A 21630-nucleotide genomic window follows, 5' to 3' on the forward strand; every position below is an offset into this window, starting at 1 on the left:
ATCGTTGTATTCGACAGAAAGAATATTGTTTCTAGATGGTATCAAGATCGACGGGTACATGTATGTGGTATATATACTTATAAATAAAGCTGGCTCAGGAAGTGGGATCGGCTTTTTCTATTTGGCAATATGAACAGGTTTTGCATTTTTCAAAAATCATATCATTATGATTTTGTTTTTTGAAGACAAAACATCTAAATGTTAAGTCATGACCACTGTGTGTGTGCTCATAAAAGAAAGAGAGTAACAATGGAAGACTGGTAGTGGAATAGAGGCTCCACATCAAAGTAATTTATGTCTATATCTACGTACCTCAAGGTGAATTATGTTTCTCAGCAAGACTTCCGGTCCCGTCCACGAGGCCAAAAAAACTCAAAAGTGGTGTGAATACAGCTTGGAGAACTAGACGCAACCCTTTTGACTATGTCATCTGAGGAAACGTTAGGAAGAAGACCTGTACCAACTCCCATGTAAAAACTAAATGCCATAAAGACAACTGTGGTGAAGTTTTGGGATGACAGAGTACGGTAACTTTGTATAAAATATATTCGTATGAGGACATTTCCTATAAAATTTAAGAGCAAACAGGGGATAGACTTTATGAATTTTTATTTTGTACTTCGAATGTTGGGTGTGTTTTTAGGTACTGCCGATACTTAAGAAGCTACTAAGAGCTCCTTACAACCCCCCAAGTGTACCCCGAATGTTGAGTTTGTTTTTGGGTACCACCGGATCCCAAAACAGGATGCAACTTAGCGCCAATACTTGAAGAAAATACTAAGAGTCCCTCAATAACACCCTAGAATGCTGGGGATGTTTTCGGGTAACACCGGGTCCTAAAACAGGACACTTGGAGATTTAACTGTGTTTATACGGTAAGAATAATTTAAAAAGTTTCATTGTCTTATTACTTATATTTTTTGAGCATTTTAATAAAAAGTTGTCTTATGGAAAATTCGTCCAGGATTCGCAGGGATCCATTGTGGGACTTTGACAGTTATATTCAACGTCATTTGTAATAAATTTGGTTGTTTTGTGTATTAGACAGAAATATGCGTTTTAAATCCTTGTTCCATCGGGGTCAGAGCTCAGAGCCAATGTATGGTGCAATTAGTATTTGTTTTTGAACGGACTATTTTTTTAAACTACTCAGTCAAATACCAATGAGTATACATTATACGTATGTATGTTTACCATAAATATTATTTAAAAAATATAAGTACCCAAAATGACATACTAATTAGATATTTATGTTGGTTATTTTGAGTTCTAAATGTATGCTTTTATTCCATTCATTTATTTCCCTACTTTTGATATTTACTACAAAATAGAGTGCCTGTAAAGTATGTTTTTGATTGCCTTTTAACCTTACTCTGATAAGTGAACTGGGATTTACTCTACCTGAAGTCTTATAAAACTATGTCAAATTTTTTAAATAAACAATATATTTTTATCGGTCATTTTTTCAAACTTTTTTGTTGTTGTAAAATTGTCATTTTACAATAGTTTTCATTCGTATATTTTGCAAGTATTTGTCAAGGCTGTGTTTAAATAACTTGTTCACCTCCAACTGTTTTTTTTTTTTTTTTTTTTTTGACTATTAATGTATATTTAGTTGTTATTATTAATTTCAAACACAACTTTACCAAAATTAATTAATTTTTTTTTGGTACTCAAAATTAATTAAAATTTATGTATCATATATTATTTTTGTTAAATAAGAAATTTTAATTTTCTAATTACTAATTATATCTTGTTAAGACCCTTAAACAAATGCTCTTGTAAATATTAATAAATAAAGTAATTTTAATGAATGTTTATAGCTCATAACAATTAATTTCAGTATTTAATTGATAAATATGGTTAGAATATTGTTAAATTAGTCAAGAAAATATTACAAATTTAAATTATACAATTTTGAGTCTATGTTGATTGTGTATCCTGTAATAAAAGGAACTAAATTATTTTGTATAAATTTTTCATTTTTATTTTTTCCACTAATGTTTATCTCCTTCGCAATTCAAGCCAAGAATAAAAATAACATAACATAAATTGAGCATGATTAGATGATACATCATTAGAACTAGTGATGGGACGATTAATTGGAATCGGGGTTTGTTCTGGAATCAACGGGAAAATAATGTTTAATTTGCGATTGCAATTCTCATTAATTTATAGTATTAAAACTATTTATTACTTTTTTAAGTTATGCCCCCCCCCCAATTTTGAATTTTCTTTCAAAAAATTTAATTTTCTGTAAATATCTATTTTATTTTTGAAATTTTTCTCCAAAAAATTTAATATTTGATTTTTTTTAAAAGCTTTTATTGTTAAAAATTAAATTTAAAAAAAATTAAACTTGGAACTACTTAAAGTTTATGTGAACAACTATGGATTTTGGAAATTTTTCCTCAAAAAATTTAATTTTTTGTGAATATTAGTTTTAGTTTAGAAAAAAATTTAAATATCAAATTTTAAATTAGAATTTTTTCCTTTCTAAAAATTTAATTTTTCGGATCCTTTTTCTAAAAAGTTTCAAAGACCAAGCCTCCACTAAAAAATCCACTCTGCACGCCCGATAGCAAAATTGTATTTTAAACGATTATTTAAAATATTAAAGAATTGGCATCGGAATTGGTAATTTTTACAAGAATCGCATCCCAAGCAGTATTTTTTTTGGAATCGTCCTATCATTAATACGAACCATCAACACTTTTCATATTTTCAGCTACATGGCTTGCGTTTTACCAGTACTAAATATATATATATGTATAAATTTTGATATATTTTTATTTGCTCTGTTTCCATCCTCGACGACCCCTCAACAATGCTCAGTCCAACAATGCCAAACTTTTTCTTTTGTACGAAATCTTATCTTTCGAACACCGTCAACCGTAACCCAATCGCTATTACAGAATCCAAGATAAACATTACTAAAGCCAGCTATTGGAAAAATAATGATTTTTTTTACAGTATCTATAATTCGTTTAATTATTGACTCATTTAAAGCTGTACTATATAAGATTGCTTTAAAACTGGTTATATAATGTCATTACGTCCGATAAGATTGGCCAGCTGATGACGTCATATTCAAATATATACCCCTTCCCCTTCCTCAAACAAACTTGTCCATAATGAGAAATTTATGAACTGGCATTTATATATTATTTTTTATATAATTTTAGTCGAAAAATTATCAAAATAACGATATAAATTTCTGTCTCGGTCCAATTCAGTTCAGTTCTACATACAGAAGAATTATATAACTTTATGTCAGAGCCTTACCGAGCATATTTGAGATACAACAGGAAGAAGGATCTAAACGGGGGTTGAGTTTTTTTTTTTTAAAAGTCATCTGCTGGTGGACCTAAACATATTCAAATTAATACATAATGCACCAACAGCTATAGATTGCTCGTTTCCAGATTGTGATGAAGTTATGAAGAGCGACTCTGAGGCAGTGGGGATTTATCTATTCAATACTCATAGTTTGAGTCATCATAAACGACTTTCACGATAATTGGAATAGGCTGGTATGTCTAATCCACCACCTTGTGAGAGACTCCAAATTGATTTTGAAACGACAAAAGAAGGCTCGAATAGTTTTTTGCCTATATGGGATTGGTTTACAAGAATTAAGAAATTTGAAAGCGGAGAGAAAGTGCACCAATTGTTTCAATGCTGTGAGGTTACACTGAAAAATCTTTAGGTAAAAACTAGACCAAAATTTTTGGAAGAAAATAAAATTGTTGTTCTGACAGCAAATCCCTGGCAGCCATACCAGAAATTCACTCTGGGTAATGAAAAGCTTAGTAGCGGACCTGATCCATAAACTACCTCACACCTTTCCTCTTTTATTTACACCGTCTCGTGCCTAAAACCACTCATCCAGATCCATAAGAAGCCCTTATCAATCTGAAACCTGATACAACTTTATCTCCCTAGCGACGTAAAAAAATCATTGTAAACGCTGCAATTCATAAAAAAATGCCTTATTGATTAAAGGTAATTGATTTTCTTTGTATATTCTATGTAGAAACAGAAACACAAGAACCGAGACAGTTAGCAATATATTCCAGTCTCAATTCAACTTTGTCAGTTCCGGTTCTAGAGAACTGGAACAGCTAGACCGATAAAGGCACAACTTTGGTTATAACAAGAAACTTTGTTAAGATATTATGCACAAATCAGTACAAAAACTGATAAAGTTCGCTCCTTGTTGACGTCCCTGAACTTTTTTCTTCTTTTTTTAAATCAGTTTTAGTGTTGACAGTCCAAAGGAACGACGGTCTTAAAAACGGTCTGAGGGACTTATATGACCCGTCCTAGGGATGGACTGGACTTGAGTATCCAGAACAGAGTGATTTCTGTCTATATCTTTCCTAGATAAAGTACTGGATTTGTGTTTACTTATTTCATGTCTTGTAAGGTTGCTATTCTAATGAAACGTCATACTTTTTACTGGTTATTTTTTTCTGTCAAAAAAAAAACGATATTTGAAGGGGAAAGTTTTCATTCTCCTGTTTGTTAAGTATACGTAGAGTACATAGATATTCATCTTCAATATAAAATCAAAACAAAAAAAACACACCCTATATTTTTCTTTATCAAAACAAGCAAGTGGAATTAATAACAGTAGCTATATTCTCTACAGTTAGTTATAATAATAAAAGTTCCCCTCTATTTAATATTTTTTTTTTGTGTTTTTTTTTACATACTTTGTTTTAAACTGAAATATAATTTACTATTGATTATATATTTTTATACTATTATAATAAAATAAAATGAAAGGGTATTCTACTTAGGGTATTCTAAGGGTATTCTTTATTTATGGAAGTAGTATTCTACTACTAACATAAAGGTTTATTATGTATATTTTTATGAGCTGTCGATATGTCTACCGTTTCCCTATAATTATTTCGTATAAGGATGATTTTTTGAATTCAATTTTTTGTAAATGTTTCTTTATTAGTAAGATGGAGTTGCACGCATTAAGTATAAGTAAACATTACATACTTATAGTCATATAATTACTCCATTTGACCTAGAGATTGTCATTAAATTTCATATATACTAGAGTAGGTATGCCTCGAAGTCCAGGGAATTTTACAAATTAAAATTAATTAAATAATAATATAAACCAAAAAATAAAGACAAGAAAATTTTAAGAATTATTCTTGCTGCGTACTGTTATTGGTATGTATTTTTCCACCCTTTTTTAAAAAAGGAGATAGAGTAGGTTTAACCCGCGTTACCCGGGACATTAAGATATGAAAATTAACTCTGAACTCTTTTTTTTTTTTTTATTGGAGATTTTTGTGGTTTAGAGTAGAGTTCAAGTTGAACTATCATTCACTCATCTGTAAAATTATTATGAAAAAACCTTTTTTTTATTCTCTCTTTTTTCTACCTCTAAACCTTATAATCCCCTGTTCAAAAAAGTGTGCAAAGATACATTCTAGCATAAAGTAATAAAAGTGCTTGAGATTTTAAGGTCCTTATTTTTTGTTTAATATAAAATAGTCATATCTCTGTCAAAGAATTCTCTCTGTGTTGATTATTGAGCTTCAATAAATTAATTTATGTAACAGATTCAACTTCATCTGAATTTAATGGATCAATTTTCAAAGTTTTGAAATACACATGACATTATGGGTATAGGCATGGACTGAATATTTTTTTAGGACCATTCCAGAAAGAAGTTTTTTAGGAAATCATAATGGTGTCAACGGGGAGTAAGATTTTCAGATCAATAAACAGCACAAGTAACAACCACATTCAACTTTATTTTTTACAATAACTAAGGATGTATTGTACGAAAATTTGAACGTTGGGAACCAAGATAAATAATGAGAACTCGCCCAAATCGGACACGAAAGCCGACCCATAGAACAATCTTTGATAACATGATATTATTATATATTAATTTTCTATCATTTAATCAATCCTAATTTAATTTTTAATTAGGCCTTCCTTAAAAATATAGTTTTACTCTAGTAATCAAATTGATAAACTGATTTAAATACTTTACAGAAATATTAGTAAAAAAATGCCTGCTAAAGGGAAATTTCAAAATTGAGACCAACTTCAAGGACCGGTAACAGAAAGAGAAGTTTGTCTGGAATTGGCGTGGTAGTGGACCGATTTAAGATCCACATTTAGGACTGATTTAACACCCATTTAAATAAGTCTTATTTTTTGGATTTGGGGGAGGGATTCAGATATAAAGCCATGCATTATAGGGCTAAGCAATATTTCAAAAAAACCATAAATAAGGGTGGGAAATTTGTTTGAATAAAATGTAACAAAGAAGTATATATTTTCGTTTTAACATTGAAAGAATGAAGAGAAAAAAAAAACCAATTTAAATCTATACTTACAATGCATATCCAATTTGACAGAGGTTGAAACCGGAACAGATATATTGTTATTCGAGGCTTGGCATGTTATGATGGAATGTAGATCTCTTCGGCCCAAATTTAACAGTCGAAGCTCATTAGACACTTTGGACTCATGTACCAACTCAGATTTATCGTCAATTAGGGCATGATCCCTCCACCACGTAACTCTTGGGCTTGGACGACCTAAAGCGTAAATATATTTTATTAGAGGATAAAGCGAAACCGATTTTTAAGAAATTTTACATAGGTTATTTAGAACATGTATATACTGTACGTGCAACATTTTTTTTTTCGAAATTTAATAACTTTTAAAAAAGTATAGAATATATATAAGGACTTTTTATTGCAAACCTATACAAAAAAAAAATATGTTCATCAATATATGGAATATTATCACTCAAGGTGCATATTTTAAAAATGGAAACCAGGAATAGGTCCTCTGGGTGGTCGTGTGTCTGTATCCTTATTCACGACATTAACTCGTCCTTATTGTGGTGAGATGTATTATTACAACCATTTTCTCCAAAATACTCCTTACGTTGCATCTCAAAGCGTTGAAATCAGCTGAGGATGGCACATGAAACACTTTCTATATAAAATGACAGAGTTTGGGCCATTGATGAATGTATTACATGGATCCCCATCCCGAATCCAGATATAGTTTCTCTCAGAATAAAAAATCCGTAACCCCTTTGTTTGTTTGTTTGCTGGGCATTCAGTTATTGTCTGACTTCAAAAAGTATAAATTTAGAGGTGAAAAGAAAAGCTGGTTTGTCTACAAATTATATTTTGTTTCTCCACTAAGAAAATGATTGATTTAAACCAAATTTCGTGGACAAATTACCTCTTGCACTCTGTATATGAATGTATATTGCAAGATTTTGCAGTTACATTAAATAATCATTAAATGTATATGTACGATAAATACCAATAACCCTCCTTTATGGCAATACATATATGTAATTTCTTATAGTTTTTTCAAGTTATTCCAGTGGTTCTTACAAGGGAATTTGTATTGATGTAAATATAACAATAATGGTTATTATATTGAATTTTTTTATGACCTTATTTTATATAACTATTGCATAAGAACTCATCAGTACATTTATATATAAGTAGAGCTCTAAAAAATATAATCAACTGCTATACCTAGAATTAACTTGCCAACTACAGCAATTTCAAAAAAGTTTAGAAGGAGAGCAGCGTAGCTGTCATGACTTTTTATTAGTTCAGCTGATAGAACCTATAACAGAAAGAGAATAAACATAAATACCTACCTATATCTAGCAAGGAAATAGGCCAAAATAACTCCGATATCGATCCTTAATTCTAGTTTGAGTCTAACAAAGACTTGCATCTATAATTACCACAAAAGTAATCTTTTATAAGCACACTCTCTAAATACATAGATATACACGCCCCAATTATGAAATAATAAATATTACTAGAGTTGACAAAAATATGACAAGGCGGTACACTAAAAAAAAGACAAAACCTTTTTATAAAGTAATCATAGAACGTGTGCTCATGGAGGACGGAGATTCGAACTCGTGGAAAGTCATACGTATAAATCCTTGTTGAACTTAGTATAGAATTAAGGATTGACATCGGAATTATTCCTGCAATGTTCTCACTAGATATAAAGTAGACATTTTGTTTATTCCATTCCTCTCATAGCTACTCTCACCTAATCTAATAAAATGCCATGCCAGGAGTTGAAATGTCTGTAACGAAAAGATGGGTCTACTAAATTAAGACCCTTGTTAATATCAGCTCTATGTTATATGATTTTGCACGATGAAATGAATTACTTCAGAGGGAGAAGTTAACACCGCGATGAGCGAAAAATTACTCAACACTAGCCATAACAGCGAAGCTGCTTTCTTCAAAAAAAGATTCTTCAAATTGTCATAGTTACCATCTGCATTTAAGACTTTTTTTATGTACCTGAAGGTTATATTATGTGACAATCTTACAAAATAAGACACACTGTTCAAATTGGAGCTACAAAATTTGAGCGCCCAGCCATGATCATATATTTTACAACACTATCGAATCGCATTTGTTTAACAATAGCAAAATACCACCATTTACACTTTGCTTTCCTTGTATCTACTGTAAGATATCCATTACACAAATTGTTGAAATAATTAATATCTTTTTACGGTAAAAATGATTGGTATCAGTTTCTAGATATACAAGGATATAGTTTCATGGTATTTGAGAGATTTTGTCAATTATATGTTATATGCTGTATGACAAGCGAAGAAAATATTTTTGATCATCCGACAAATAAATCCTAGAGACTACGCACATTAAACATTATTAATCTTATTTGTAATGGATATTTTAGATTATTTTCATTCATTTTCGAGTAACATACCTGCAAACGTATAATCATATTTTCTATAATGGAAAATAAATAGTGCCTAATTTAGGTCACTTGTTGTCAAAAACATGTTTCTGTCATAACATATATAAATGTTATAGCTTTTTTTATATTGCCTATACTTTACAAAAAGTATATAATATTTTAATTGGTGATATTATGATTTCTAATACTAAGGGCTACGACAATATAAAAACCCTTTTCTTTTTTTAATCTGTGACTCTAGAATTGGAAACATGGTGAACAGGCTTTCATTTTAAAAGCGAGATTCTAAAATTTTGTAGTAAATACAGGCAGTCACTATCATTTGTTGGAGTTGTGGGGAATGTGCGTTTCCTGTCCATAATAAATATTCCTAAAAATTGGTTAGAAATAATATTTTATAAAATTAAGCTAAAGGCAGTAGCAACCTACAAAATTAAATTATGTTAATGCCTATCATTTTGAATATAAACTACAGGATTGATCTTATCTAGTAGTTCACATTTGATTATTTTCAATCCGGAATATCATTGGTGTAAAATCACAGAGGAGAAAAATGAGACATATATATCTGAACAGAACCAGCTGAGACTATTTAAACAAGCCAGCAAGGTTATTAATTTTCTCAAGGGCAAAAAAATTCGGGCAATGTTGTGCTCTTTTCTTATTAGTTTTTTTTTTTTTCGTTGATGCCACTGTGAATAAGCAGTATAGCCATTACATCACAACCGAAAATCCAGACAATGTCTCAGCTTTAGTAAGACATATCTTCAGAACAAAAAATCCTGCCGAAACCCTGGTCTTGGGCGTTGTGTCATATACCCTCCATTGTTCTGCAGAAGATGGAGCAGCTCAATTCAGATGTCTACATCGAACTTCTGGATAGTAAAGTGCTACCTCGGCCAGATAAAAGTTTGGGGAAAAGTATTTTTCTCTCAAGACAGAGCACCGTGTCATCTGACCGCTAAGGCCCAGGCCTTCCTGAGATACAACTATACCAACTTTTGGGACCTCAACGTGTGGCCACTCACCTCTTCATACACGAACCCGTTGGACAATACTACCTAGGTTTATGTACAGGAGAAAGTGTATGACAATCCTCAGAGGAGTGTCCATTTTCTAGAGCAGTGGTGGACAAGGGAGGGGGGCTGTAGTCACCCCACAAATTAAGAAATGTCTACTTTGTACTATACTTTTTTTATGAGGATGAAAAAAAATTATGCAAAAGTAAAGGTAAAAATTTATTTTTTCGAGAATACCTATGAATTTTGAATTTTTTTCTCCAAGTAATGGAATACTTGAAACTTTTTTTCAATATATTTAATATTTAAATAAAATTTTAAATTATAATTTATTTTAAATTTTTTATTTTTTCAAAAAAATTCCAAAAACAAGTCTTATTTTTTGTAAAGTATAACTGTCTCTTTAAAAAGTAGCAATTAAATATAATTTAAAGGGAAATTAAGACATCATAGCGTGTTAAAATAATATAATTGTAGAAAAAAAACAATTATTTTACTACACTCTTTACACTAGACCCATCCATTTGCAACTTTTTTTTTTTTGGAAATGTTGAGCTCTCATAGATTAAAAATATGTATTTGGGCAAAAAAATGATGACCAAAAATTTTTGAAATAAATTTAGAGGTCACTCAATCCCTGAAAGTTTTGAAGATTGACGATTTTTTCCTATATTTTGTTTTCTTCTTTTGATATTTTCTAAACACAAGCAGAAATGATTCAAAGTATTTTACAACATTTTTAAAATAAGGAAATTATCTTCAAAAAAATATTTGTATTGCTTTGTTTTTAAATTAATTTCTTTGATTTTAAACGGAATAGGAGTGAAGGATCAGATGGAAATTGATCTTTTAATACACTTTTTTATTACCCCTTTTATTACTATATGTCATCGAATATCCTTACAAAATTCAAAAATTTATTTTCTTAAATTATCATCTATTTTTTATTGAAAAATGAAAAAAAAATTGAAAAAAATAAATATCATTAAAAAAAGAAGTGTTGTCAATATTAAAACAATTAATTAACAATCTTCTCAACTTATATACTTTTATCTAAAAATCTGGAAATATCTTTTGACGTTGCTGTAGTATTGTAATAAATACTGTTTGTGCTTTTCAAGTGTTTTCATTTTTAATCTGATAACGATTCGGAGAAAAATTGCATTTAAAAAAAACCCTTTTCACGGAAAAGATAGCTTCCACACCCCGTATAAATATAAAACAAAAAATGGAGCGGTACATTTGGTACACCTTGTGGGTTTGTTATTTTATGTTCACTTTGTATGTATACGTTTGTGGGCAGAAAGGCATGATATGTGTGAAGACGTATCTGTTGAGAAACGATAATTTATAGTTTGAAAAGACAAGAAGGAACGAAAAATTAATTAATTTCTAACCAACTCAAAGTAATGATAAAAAGTAGGGGTTCGTGTTTATTCCCGTTATTGATTAAGCCCTCTATTGATTAATGTATAGTCTATGTTGGTATTTTTAAGACACAATAGGTAGGAAGAAACTCATTTTTTATCCTGAGGTATTAATAAAATAATAATAAAACACCACTATGAAACATGATAATGTAATATATATCTTAACTTTGTATGTTTATGGAACGGGGAAAGAAAAACAAATATTTGGATAAAGGTGCTTTATTCATTGATTCAAAGAAAATATGGTACATTTACTCCTATTTAATTAGTTTGTCTATTGATACAAAATAAAACTTGTTCTACAATTAATCTGATGTGATTGTAAAAATAAAGAAATTATTTACGTTAAGCCTCTTTTATCAGCTGTGCAATTTCGGATTTGTTTTTATCTTGACTTTCAGAGATATGAAGAGTTATAGACCCGGTTGTGGTTTTTCAAAATGTTTGTAAATGAAAAGAGAATCAGAAACTGTAATGTCATGATTATTGTTGAATCATTGCAGAATAATTATTTAAACTCTGCCAAAAGATGATTTAGGTATAGTGTCCTTTCTGGCAATCTAAATCTCTCCAGTTTATTTTGTGGGAATTTCCGAAAATAAAAGGAACTATTGAGTCTACTATTATTAACCACACAAAAGTTGAAAATCAAATTGTTCCACTGTGAACGCAATACAATTTTATTCACTAAATTGTAATTGGAAGAGAGGGTCAACAGCCGCATACCTCCACGATAAAAAAATTCAAGAAGAAATGGGGTATCAACAAATGTGTAAAGTTGATTTTAAAAAAACATTCTAAGCCCTCTGATTTTCCATTTCCATCGTCAGACTTAACGAGACATAATATTATTATATGGAAAGCTGTGCTTACAATAAATATACTATTATCTACTGACAAGAGACAAAAAGCTCTGGATTGAAGCTTTATTCACCATGAACGGTCTATTTTAAATCATACAGTAATTTTAAAATATAAAGACTTTATTTCGGCATTTTAGCACTTCATTTGTTTTAAATATTTATACAAATATTAACAATTTAAAATGTTTACTTATTTGTTTCAGGAGGTAGTTATGTTGTTTTTATTTTGAAGATAATAAACCAACTTCAGGCCATCGGATAAAAAAATAATAATAATTTATTAAATTTTATACAAATTCTTACATTTTCATCAAAAATAACAATTTAAAAAAAATGATTGTTTATCAATCTACGTATAATGGAAATCATATTTTATTAAATTGTCATTAAATGATTTGTTCACTCGGGGTGCTTTTCAACCCTGGGAAAGAATTTGAATTAGGATTTAAAGGTAAAATTTTTCATTTTAAATGATTAAAAAAAATCAAAAAGGATTTTAATGTTTGCAGTATAAGTAAGAAAATAAAGTAAGTTGTTTATTTCTTAAATTTTTGACACCTAGAAATACTTTTCTGAAAGTAAAAACCCCTTCATTGAGTTATATAAAAAGTATATTTCAAATGCAATGTAAATATTAACTTATTGCAAAGGTTATATGATAAAGTTTTTTTCGTATTTTAAAGAAAATTGTGAAAAGAAAAGTGCATTATTAACTTTTTGACTATATTTTAAATTTATTGATTTTCATTAAAAATTGTGATTTATTTTTGATTCGCAAAATATTTAATAAAAATATCTTGATTATAACGACTTCTTTTTTTCATTGTCATTATCAATAAAAATATTAATATTAAAGTTTATTTAATTTAAGAGGTAGTAATGTTGCATTTTATTTTTATGTATTTTGAGAAAAACATCTCAGTTTGTTTCTGTGTTGACGGACAACATATGTAAATGCCTTATTTTTTAAATCATTTCTTATATATGAGAAGGTATAAAACTTTAAAGTCATCAAAAATTAATATGATTTCATCACTCATTCAAAAAATAATGATATTATTTTATACGGGACTTATAAAAATTCTCTTAAAATGAATGGCAGAATATTTTTTATGATACAAAGACAATATTATAAACGTTATTAAAAAAATATTGTGAGTTATAAAGTTTTTGATACTAAATAAATATTGTCAATGAATTTATCATTAGTCATGTTTAATATTATACTAAAACCTTAAAAATAATTGTAGGATCTTTAAGTTAATTTAAATATGAACATTATATTTCATACTTCAAACGATGAAGAAAATTATATTAGAATACAATGTCATAAAAGTTAAAAGGAATATTTCGAAGTTGTAATTTTTGAAATTATGTATCACTTTTAGTCTTCAAGCAGAATCTATAAAAAGTTAAATCCAATAATATGTATTAGAGTGTTCAATATTTGATAAATTTAACAAAATTAAATGGATCACTAGTATTAGAATATCAAAATTAATATACAAATCATCAATGTAGTAACTGACTATTTTATAATTCTTCCTGTTATATTCGGTTCATCTACATACATCATTAGTGATTACAAATTTATGTAGCTAGGGATTTAAATATATCGTGTCACCTATTTCATATTTATTTTTTGATAAATTGATAACCTTTTATAATTGAAAGGGTAAATTTTCTTACAGACTTTTGTTTTTGAGTATGATGACTAGTGTTGTATCAATCCTCATTTAGAACTGAAGTCCGGTCCAGTTCAGTCTTGATCCAGTAGTGTTATGTCCTGCATATCTGTCTTATAACTTTTAAAGTTCGGTCATAGAAGAAATCAATCTTTTTTTTTTAAATTAGTTCTATTACTGATAATCTGAAGGACCGGTCACTAGGAGTGATAGAACAATTACTAAAGTAATTGACACAACAAAGTAAAGAAGGACTGACACGACAATATTGATTATATACAGTTTAGGTGACATAATGTATTTGAAGGTGACTCCGATGGCTTACTTAACCTTAAATAAATAATTTGTCCAAAGTGTTTTTCCTGACGTTTTATTTTTTGTATATTTAATTTTACGTTGATAAATAATTGACACACACTTCATTTGTTAAAGTTTTGGATAGTTCCTCCTAACTTTAAACATATTTGTCCTTTTTGTTGACCTTATTCAAAAGATATCAACTGTGAATGAGGCATTCAACAGAGCTGCAGTACTTAAGTATGTACTTGAGTTTTTTTTATGAACTTCGACTTATCTTAAACTCGTTATCATGGGCACTCAGAACCCGGATACCCCCTGCACTAATATGTATTCTTTATCAAACCTGTATTAAGCGGTCAGGCAAGGACACTGACCAAGTGATTGCTGTGTGGAGGCTATTTCCTAAACCAGGTTTTCTATTTTGAAACAATTATATATTTGAAAACTGGATATGGCCGCCTAGAGTGGTGACACAACTAAAAAACAGGGATGTTGAACTATGTTTGACTCCACGCACTAATATGTATATTTCGTATTTCCCTTTTTTTTTTTTTGCAATAAATATAGAAGGTACATTAATTTATTAAAATATGAGAAAATGTTCGATGCAGATTTAATAAAGTCGCTTTACAATGAAAAAAAGTACAGAGGACATGAATCAACATAAAAACCAACTTAAACAAAAATTCAAATTGTTTTACTTTATATATCCATACAGGACAATATTTCTTAGGTACATTTAAGTCACTTTTAGTCTTCTTGTTCAAATTTGTGGGATTAATTAAAATATCCAAGAATTTTAGCAATAGTTTTGAACCTTTATTTAGTTTAAGGGACCCAAAGGTTAAATAATACTAATCATTTCTTTGGATGGATTTACGAAATAATTTCTAGCTTGCTTTTGTGTTGATGGGCAAGATACGAATTTATTAAATGAATATTACTTACCTCCAAATGAAGTACAAACAAGTCTAAGGTTATCTCCTATTTTGTATGGACCCAACTTAAGTCGAACCTCTTGTCCTCGTTCATCAAATATCCTTGGCTTCTCTGGTGGAACTGAAATGAAAATAAAAAATATTTGCATAAATAATTATTTCTTTAGTACAAATTCGGGTAAATAGATTCTTTTTTTAATTTCATTGAATTTTAAATGGACCTACTCATATTGTTCACTTATTTTGAAAAAAACAAAAATATATGTACATATTAAACACATAATCCACTAGATACACTTTAAGAAGTTTAAAGTTTTCAAAACAAGTTTTAATATATGTATGTATGTAGGGATATCCCTTATGAAACATGGATATTTTTACATATTACTTTTAATGAGGATAATTAAAACTTTTCGAATACTTGTCAGTTTTAAAGTATAATTAGATATGTACATATAAATATTTACATTATATGAACCATGGATTACATAACATCTGAATAAATTATTCACTTTTAAAATCACATAGCCTCTCTATTATAAGTATTACTGTTTTGATTCAATAAATTATATAATTGTATTCTTTTACCGTCAATTAATTATAAACATATTTATATGCATAAAAAGGGATTATTCTTCTTAGATGTGAAATATTCCTTTAATTGGTGTTTTTTCTTTTTGCCACACTGGTAAAACATCTGGTCAAAAGCTCAATGATAATAAAATATCAACTTCCTGAGGTAAAAGGTACATATAAGCTAATATCTTCTTTCTATATATATATATATGAACAGGGAGAAAGAGATATCTTTGATAATAAATTCTTGAAAAATGAACCACAAACATGTACTTACTCATCTAGGAAATCAAATGAGTAACACTACTTTAAACACTTTTAATGAATTAAAAAATGGAGATAAAATCCAAATTCAAGTGGTAAGACAAGAATTACTTTTGTGAATTGATCTATAGATGAAAACAGGTTTACAGACGCTCTTCTCCTATTCAAAATAAATATGATGAACTACGAAGGAACTGAGAATTTCATAAGTATGCCAAGGATATTTTCTCAAAAAATGCCTTCCTTCGATGTGGCTTAATAAAAAATACCTTCTCCATACTCACTAATAAAAGCGATTGTCGGTTAAAAGTTAGATTTAAAAGAAATAAAGTGAAATCTTGTTTAAAAAATAAGCTCTTTCTTTCGATAGAATTGAATCATATTTGATAATTGTTTTTTTGGACTCTTTCAAGTTTCAACTCCAAAAAATGAAATTTAGGATAAAATCTTTGACCAAACGTTCCATCACTCCATGATTGATTACTTAGATTACAAATGAGGATTTTCAATGGAAGATCAGATAAGTCTCTATCTAGCTCTGCGTTCATGATTAATCAATTATTTGCAAGAATTAATTATTCTCTTTTACAATTGTTATTTAATATAAGGATTATTTATTATTTATTTTAAAAGTTTTACTTACGAGGTTACGTGGCTTGTGTCTATATAGATGTTAAGAAATCCATGCATGAATATACAGATTTTTTATTAAACAAAAATATAATCACCATATTTATCCTTCCTATTAGAGTTGTAAATCTTAAGCATTTCTTAGCTTATATGAGTTTATATCTTTCATATCATAACTGTTCATAGCAAATTTTATGAAACGTCATGAGAGCTAAGCTGTTTTTTTCTAAATGATTATTTCTGTTGTAAGGATAACAATGTCATTTTGTGATTTCTTCATTTTTTAAATATCAAAAATGTTTACAATTTCTATGTTTGACTTTTTCATCAACATAAAAAATTAATTCTTTTAAAGCATATCAAGCATTTTCAATTTTATAAATTTATGAAGATGTAACTATTTTGAACTTTCATATGTTTAATATTTTCAAAAAGTGAAAAGAACTTAAACGTTACGCTATTTTTATCTCTTTTAATGTATTCGCTATTCAAAGTTTTTATTTCAATTTGTATTCTATATATAAAAATGTCTTTTTTTTTCAAGTAAATAAAACCAAATCCATAAAAAAAACAAGCTTATATTAGATAAGTTTTTTTATTATATCTAATGTGAATGTTTGTATGTATTTAAAGTCAATCTGAGAAAATTAAATTGGACATATTTTGGTTTAGGATATTTGGTAAACTTTATAAGTGAATTAATTATATTGAAGTATACCTATATACATTTTTGTATTTTATAAAAACATTATAAAATTTATAGCGAATACATAAATGGAATCTTAAATTACCAAAGGATAGTTGCATCTGCTAACAAACATAGTCAAATAGTTTTTTTTACAGAATGAAATTATAGTTTTAATGCTATATTCCTACTTAAGTGCACAAATATTCTTAGGTTTGATAAATGTGAATATTAAAAAATAAAACAAAAAAACGGCATGAAACTTCATGCTATCATCTGATGATGTTAAAAAGACAAAAAATGTGCATAAATCATTAATTTTTGAAAGAAAATTGATCAAAGTATTCTAATGACTGAATCAATAGTGAAAATAAGAAATATTGGGATGAAATGCCATACAAAGGAAAGCTTTTTTCTGTTGATTAATCGTATAAAAAGTAAATCAGGTTTTAGTTTCTTGAGTAAACAGAAGGATAATTTATGTTGTAGGGTATGTAATGACTACAGGGTATTGAAAAATGGTTCATATACTCTTATACTATTTGTGTTGTTGCAGAGCGGTTTGACTGACGTCAAGGCCACGCCATTGATAAATATTTTCACAGTATAAAATGGACAAACTTTGCATAAATCTTGAGAAAATTCCACCAAATGGCTTTAAAAATAGAAGAAAACTTAACACTGCAGTGAACACTACATAAAACAATTGAGCTTTAGACACATAGAATAATCAGCCATTAAGATTAACTTATTTGCCTTGGTTTTTTTTTCTTGCAAAGGATGGAGTCCAATTTTAGGTTATCTATTATTTTTCTTTTTTTCAAAAAATCACTCTGTTTATATTATCCTCATGTTGGATGAGTGAGTATTCAGTGTGTCTAAAATTCCATACTTAAAACCAATGAAAAACAGGGATTTTTGAATGAAATTAAAGTAATAACTTCTTAAAATGGATACAATTGTAAAACAATTTTTGGGGGCATCACTTAGGGACAGTGAAAGTGGGAAATTAAGTGAAAAATATCTTATTCTTGGCATATAATTGCTAATTGATTGTATACACTATGAAAAAGATCTTGTAAAGATGTCATAACATATTTTTGATACAAATTAGGGCCTGATATATATAAAAAAGCCATTAGAGGGATATATTTTTGAAATTCAATAGTTGATTACTTTATTTAATATAAATGAAAAAAAAAAAGAGTGTTTTTAATTTAATAAAACGCAGTTGACATCATTAATGCTGACGTCACATGAAAACGCATATATTTAGTATTGTCACTCTATTTTTGAGCATTAAAAAGAATGTATCTTGTACATATATCAGGATATACGGATAATTATGTCTTATATTTCATTTCTATTTAAAAAAATTGCAATTAGGGGATATTTTGACGGACAAAATACTATTTGGTTACGATATTAATAAAAAAAAAGAAAAACCTTTCAAAAAGATTATTGCATTTTAAAGTAACGATCCAATTTTTATACATAAGTTTGGGGTTTGAAATGATATTTGGATGTTCATACAGGTTTTTTATTGGCACGGTAATTTTGTAAAATACCCTAAATAAAGCAGTATATAACTAACATGTTTAAAAGATTTCAATCTATTGTGTTTGTTCACTGAAAATTAAGAAAGCCTTTGTTATCCTTCTTAAGAAGTTAAAGTTTAATATGTCCAAAGTGTCAAAAACTTTAAAAAATGTATAATTATGAAATGTACGTATTTTCATTACTTGTAGTCAATTCACATAATGAGAATGGATCTTAGCCACAACTCAAGTTTTACAAATTTTAACATTCATGTCGTACTTCAGAATAAACGATACAACAATATACAATATTATTTACAAATGATGTAAATTATAGCCTCAATTTATATAACTTTGTTCCATTTTCAATTCAACAACAGTTAAGTACATAATTGTTTCATAACATATTTTCAATCAATCACTACTTTTATGAAATTTAATTAAGGTTATTACATAAAAAAGACAGATCATTCTAAGAAAGTAAAAACTAGACATTTCATGAAATTTGCACAAAAATTTCTTGAAAAGCACATTAAAAAATTGGAAAAAAAAGGAAAGGCCCACCATTTATTTTCTAAAAAAGTAAAATTATTATTTTTAATTACAATTTAAAAATAAAAGAATCAAAATACCGTCACTCACGCAAAGACAGACCCTGATAACGTATTAATATTTGCAGCCAATATAAATAAAGATTTTTTTAATATTTAGACGTTGACCGAGATTGATTTTACTTTTGGTTTAGTATTCATGATTTTTTTTCCAGAACGTTCTGAACCGATTTTTAGACCGTGGATCGAAAACCTATCACTAACTGAAATTTTATTTTTAAAATTTTACAACAAGACGTGTTCAAACAGAAATTAGCTAAAATTATAACGGTCTCAGAAAAGTTTAATAGTATTTTCCCAAGATTAGTTTATAGTTAAACCATTAGAGAAAGAAATACATAGTGACGGCAAGATACGTGAATAATTGAAGAAATATATCAGCTAACAAAAAGGTGTAATATAACGTCATATTTGAATGTATTTATAATATTAATACAAATCGGCAATTCCATCTAGATAAAATATATTCAACTCGGTTTGACTCGGATAGGATAATAAAAAATAAATCAATTAACCTCTTATATAACTGATGTTATAATACTCAAAAGATGAAATAAAAGGCGTAGTAAGATAAGTCTATTATTTTTGGCAATAGATGGCATAAGCCATGTGTATCTCGCGTTGTATAAAGTTGATCAGTGTATGCTAGATAGTGTTAGAAGGATAAGAAACTTCATCGACAGTTTTGTAATTGTTTAACTCAGTATTGTTTGGGCAAGCGTCAAAGAGGGACACACACAATGAGAAAATACGCACTACTTTCCAGTTTTTCTTTGAACAAGACGAAAACGCAAGCCAGGAGACTGCAAATGTAAATATTACTTATGGTCTTGATAGTGTAATAGTCAATCCCCTGGTAATTTGGTTTCTTGGATTCCATTCCAGTATTTTTGATGTCAAAGATGCACCTCGCTCTTGAAGGCAAATTGTTGGAAATGTGGATACAAAAATTAAACATGAAGTGGTTCTAGTGTTCTGTCGCAAACTTTAAACCAGTTCATATCTGAATAAAAGTACGTATTCTCTTGTCACTCCTAACCTATGATATAAAGTGTTGTAATAATAATTTCATTATTTTCAATGGTTTTTTAAAATATATTTTTTTACTATTAATTGGCCTTAACAGAGTGTGGTGCATATTTGACATAAAATATACTGAAACAGAATTCCCTAACCCCAAATACTGCATAACTGGCTGTATCTGTATAGAGTAATCATTAAAACTGTTTATATTTGTAGTCGCCTGGATTGTGTTATTGCCTGTAAATAAAAATACCTTTAAACTAGGGGGTATTTTCTTTTTGCTGGTGTCCACCCTTGACGTACGTTTATACAATACTGAGTCAAACAATGACAAAACTGTCTGCTATGTTTTTTTTTTTTTTGCAAAATCTTATCTTTCTAACGCCATGTACTGGACAAACTGTAATTATTTATGCATCCCTATTATGCTAATTTTTAAAAGTTCGAAGTAGTTTTTTTCTATTTTCCTATGAGCAATTCTTCATGGCCCTAGCCTGCTCCTCGATGGCTTCTGGGACAATTTCGCTCGAAGGAGCGCTGCTATCTCAATCCTCTTCTTGTACTGTTTTCTAAGTAATCGACAGCTAATTATTTATTCTACAGCATTTATCATAGGAAAATTATAAAACAATGATTCTTGACTTCTCAAAATTTGCATATAAGAGATGGTTAAATAATCATGGTTGGCCCAGTTGAGTAAATAAATCGCACTTTTACAACAACAGATACACATTACTAAACCAATTTATTGGAAGAATAATGTATTTATTTGTACTACACCTGTTATTACTGAATATTTCTTTCTACACATTACAATAGCTAAATCTCATTGCTGCAGACTGAAGATTTGAATTTACTACTGCTTTACTATGCCAAACAGCATTTTAAATCCTTTTCTCGCGCCTATGTATTCATTTATCTATGATGAAACCATTCGTTTAGTGTATTAGTATGTATCAACAATCATTTTTTTGACAATATATTTACAACAGACTATGTTGAAACATGATTCTTAACTATCATTTTTACCATTCTAACATAAAGATATGATTAAAAATCTCCTGTGGAATGATCAAATACATCGAGTTCCCTATCATAATTATAATTCTCATCTTTATAGAAGATATGATATATGTATGTATGTACCTATATACTTTCATATGAGCCATTATATAATCAGGGGGTGCATTAAGGATTATAAAGACAGAAGGAGGGGAGGGGGGAGAAAGTTGAGAGTAGGTGTGTGTAAGATGTTATAAATCAAAAGAGACTTCATACAAGATTGATGTATAG

The 21630-nt window shown here is 28.7% G+C and overlaps 1 protein-coding gene across 1 annotated transcript in view; it reads right to left on the minus strand.

Annotated features, from left to right (window-relative positions):
* LOC121132523 (nephrin) overlaps nucleotides 1–21630 on the minus strand; it is a 245875-nt gene that overhangs the window by 30769 nt on the left and 193476 nt on the right. Inside the window, exons 5-6 of the mRNA XM_040727942.2 lie at nucleotides 15021–15131; nucleotides 6381–6584 (exon numbers count right to left, since the gene is read on the minus strand). Of these exons, the coding sequence (XP_040583876.2) occupies nucleotides 6381–6584; nucleotides 15021–15131 (315 nt within the window). The remainder of the gene's footprint in view (nucleotides 1–6380; nucleotides 6585–15020; nucleotides 15132–21630) is intronic.

Source organism: Lepeophtheirus salmonis, chromosome 2 (genome assembly GCF_016086655.4).
Source record: "Lepeophtheirus salmonis chromosome 2, UVic_Lsal_1.4, whole genome shotgun sequence".
In the NCBI taxonomy this organism is placed as follows: domain Eukaryota; kingdom Metazoa; phylum Arthropoda; class Copepoda; order Siphonostomatoida; family Caligidae; genus Lepeophtheirus; species Lepeophtheirus salmonis.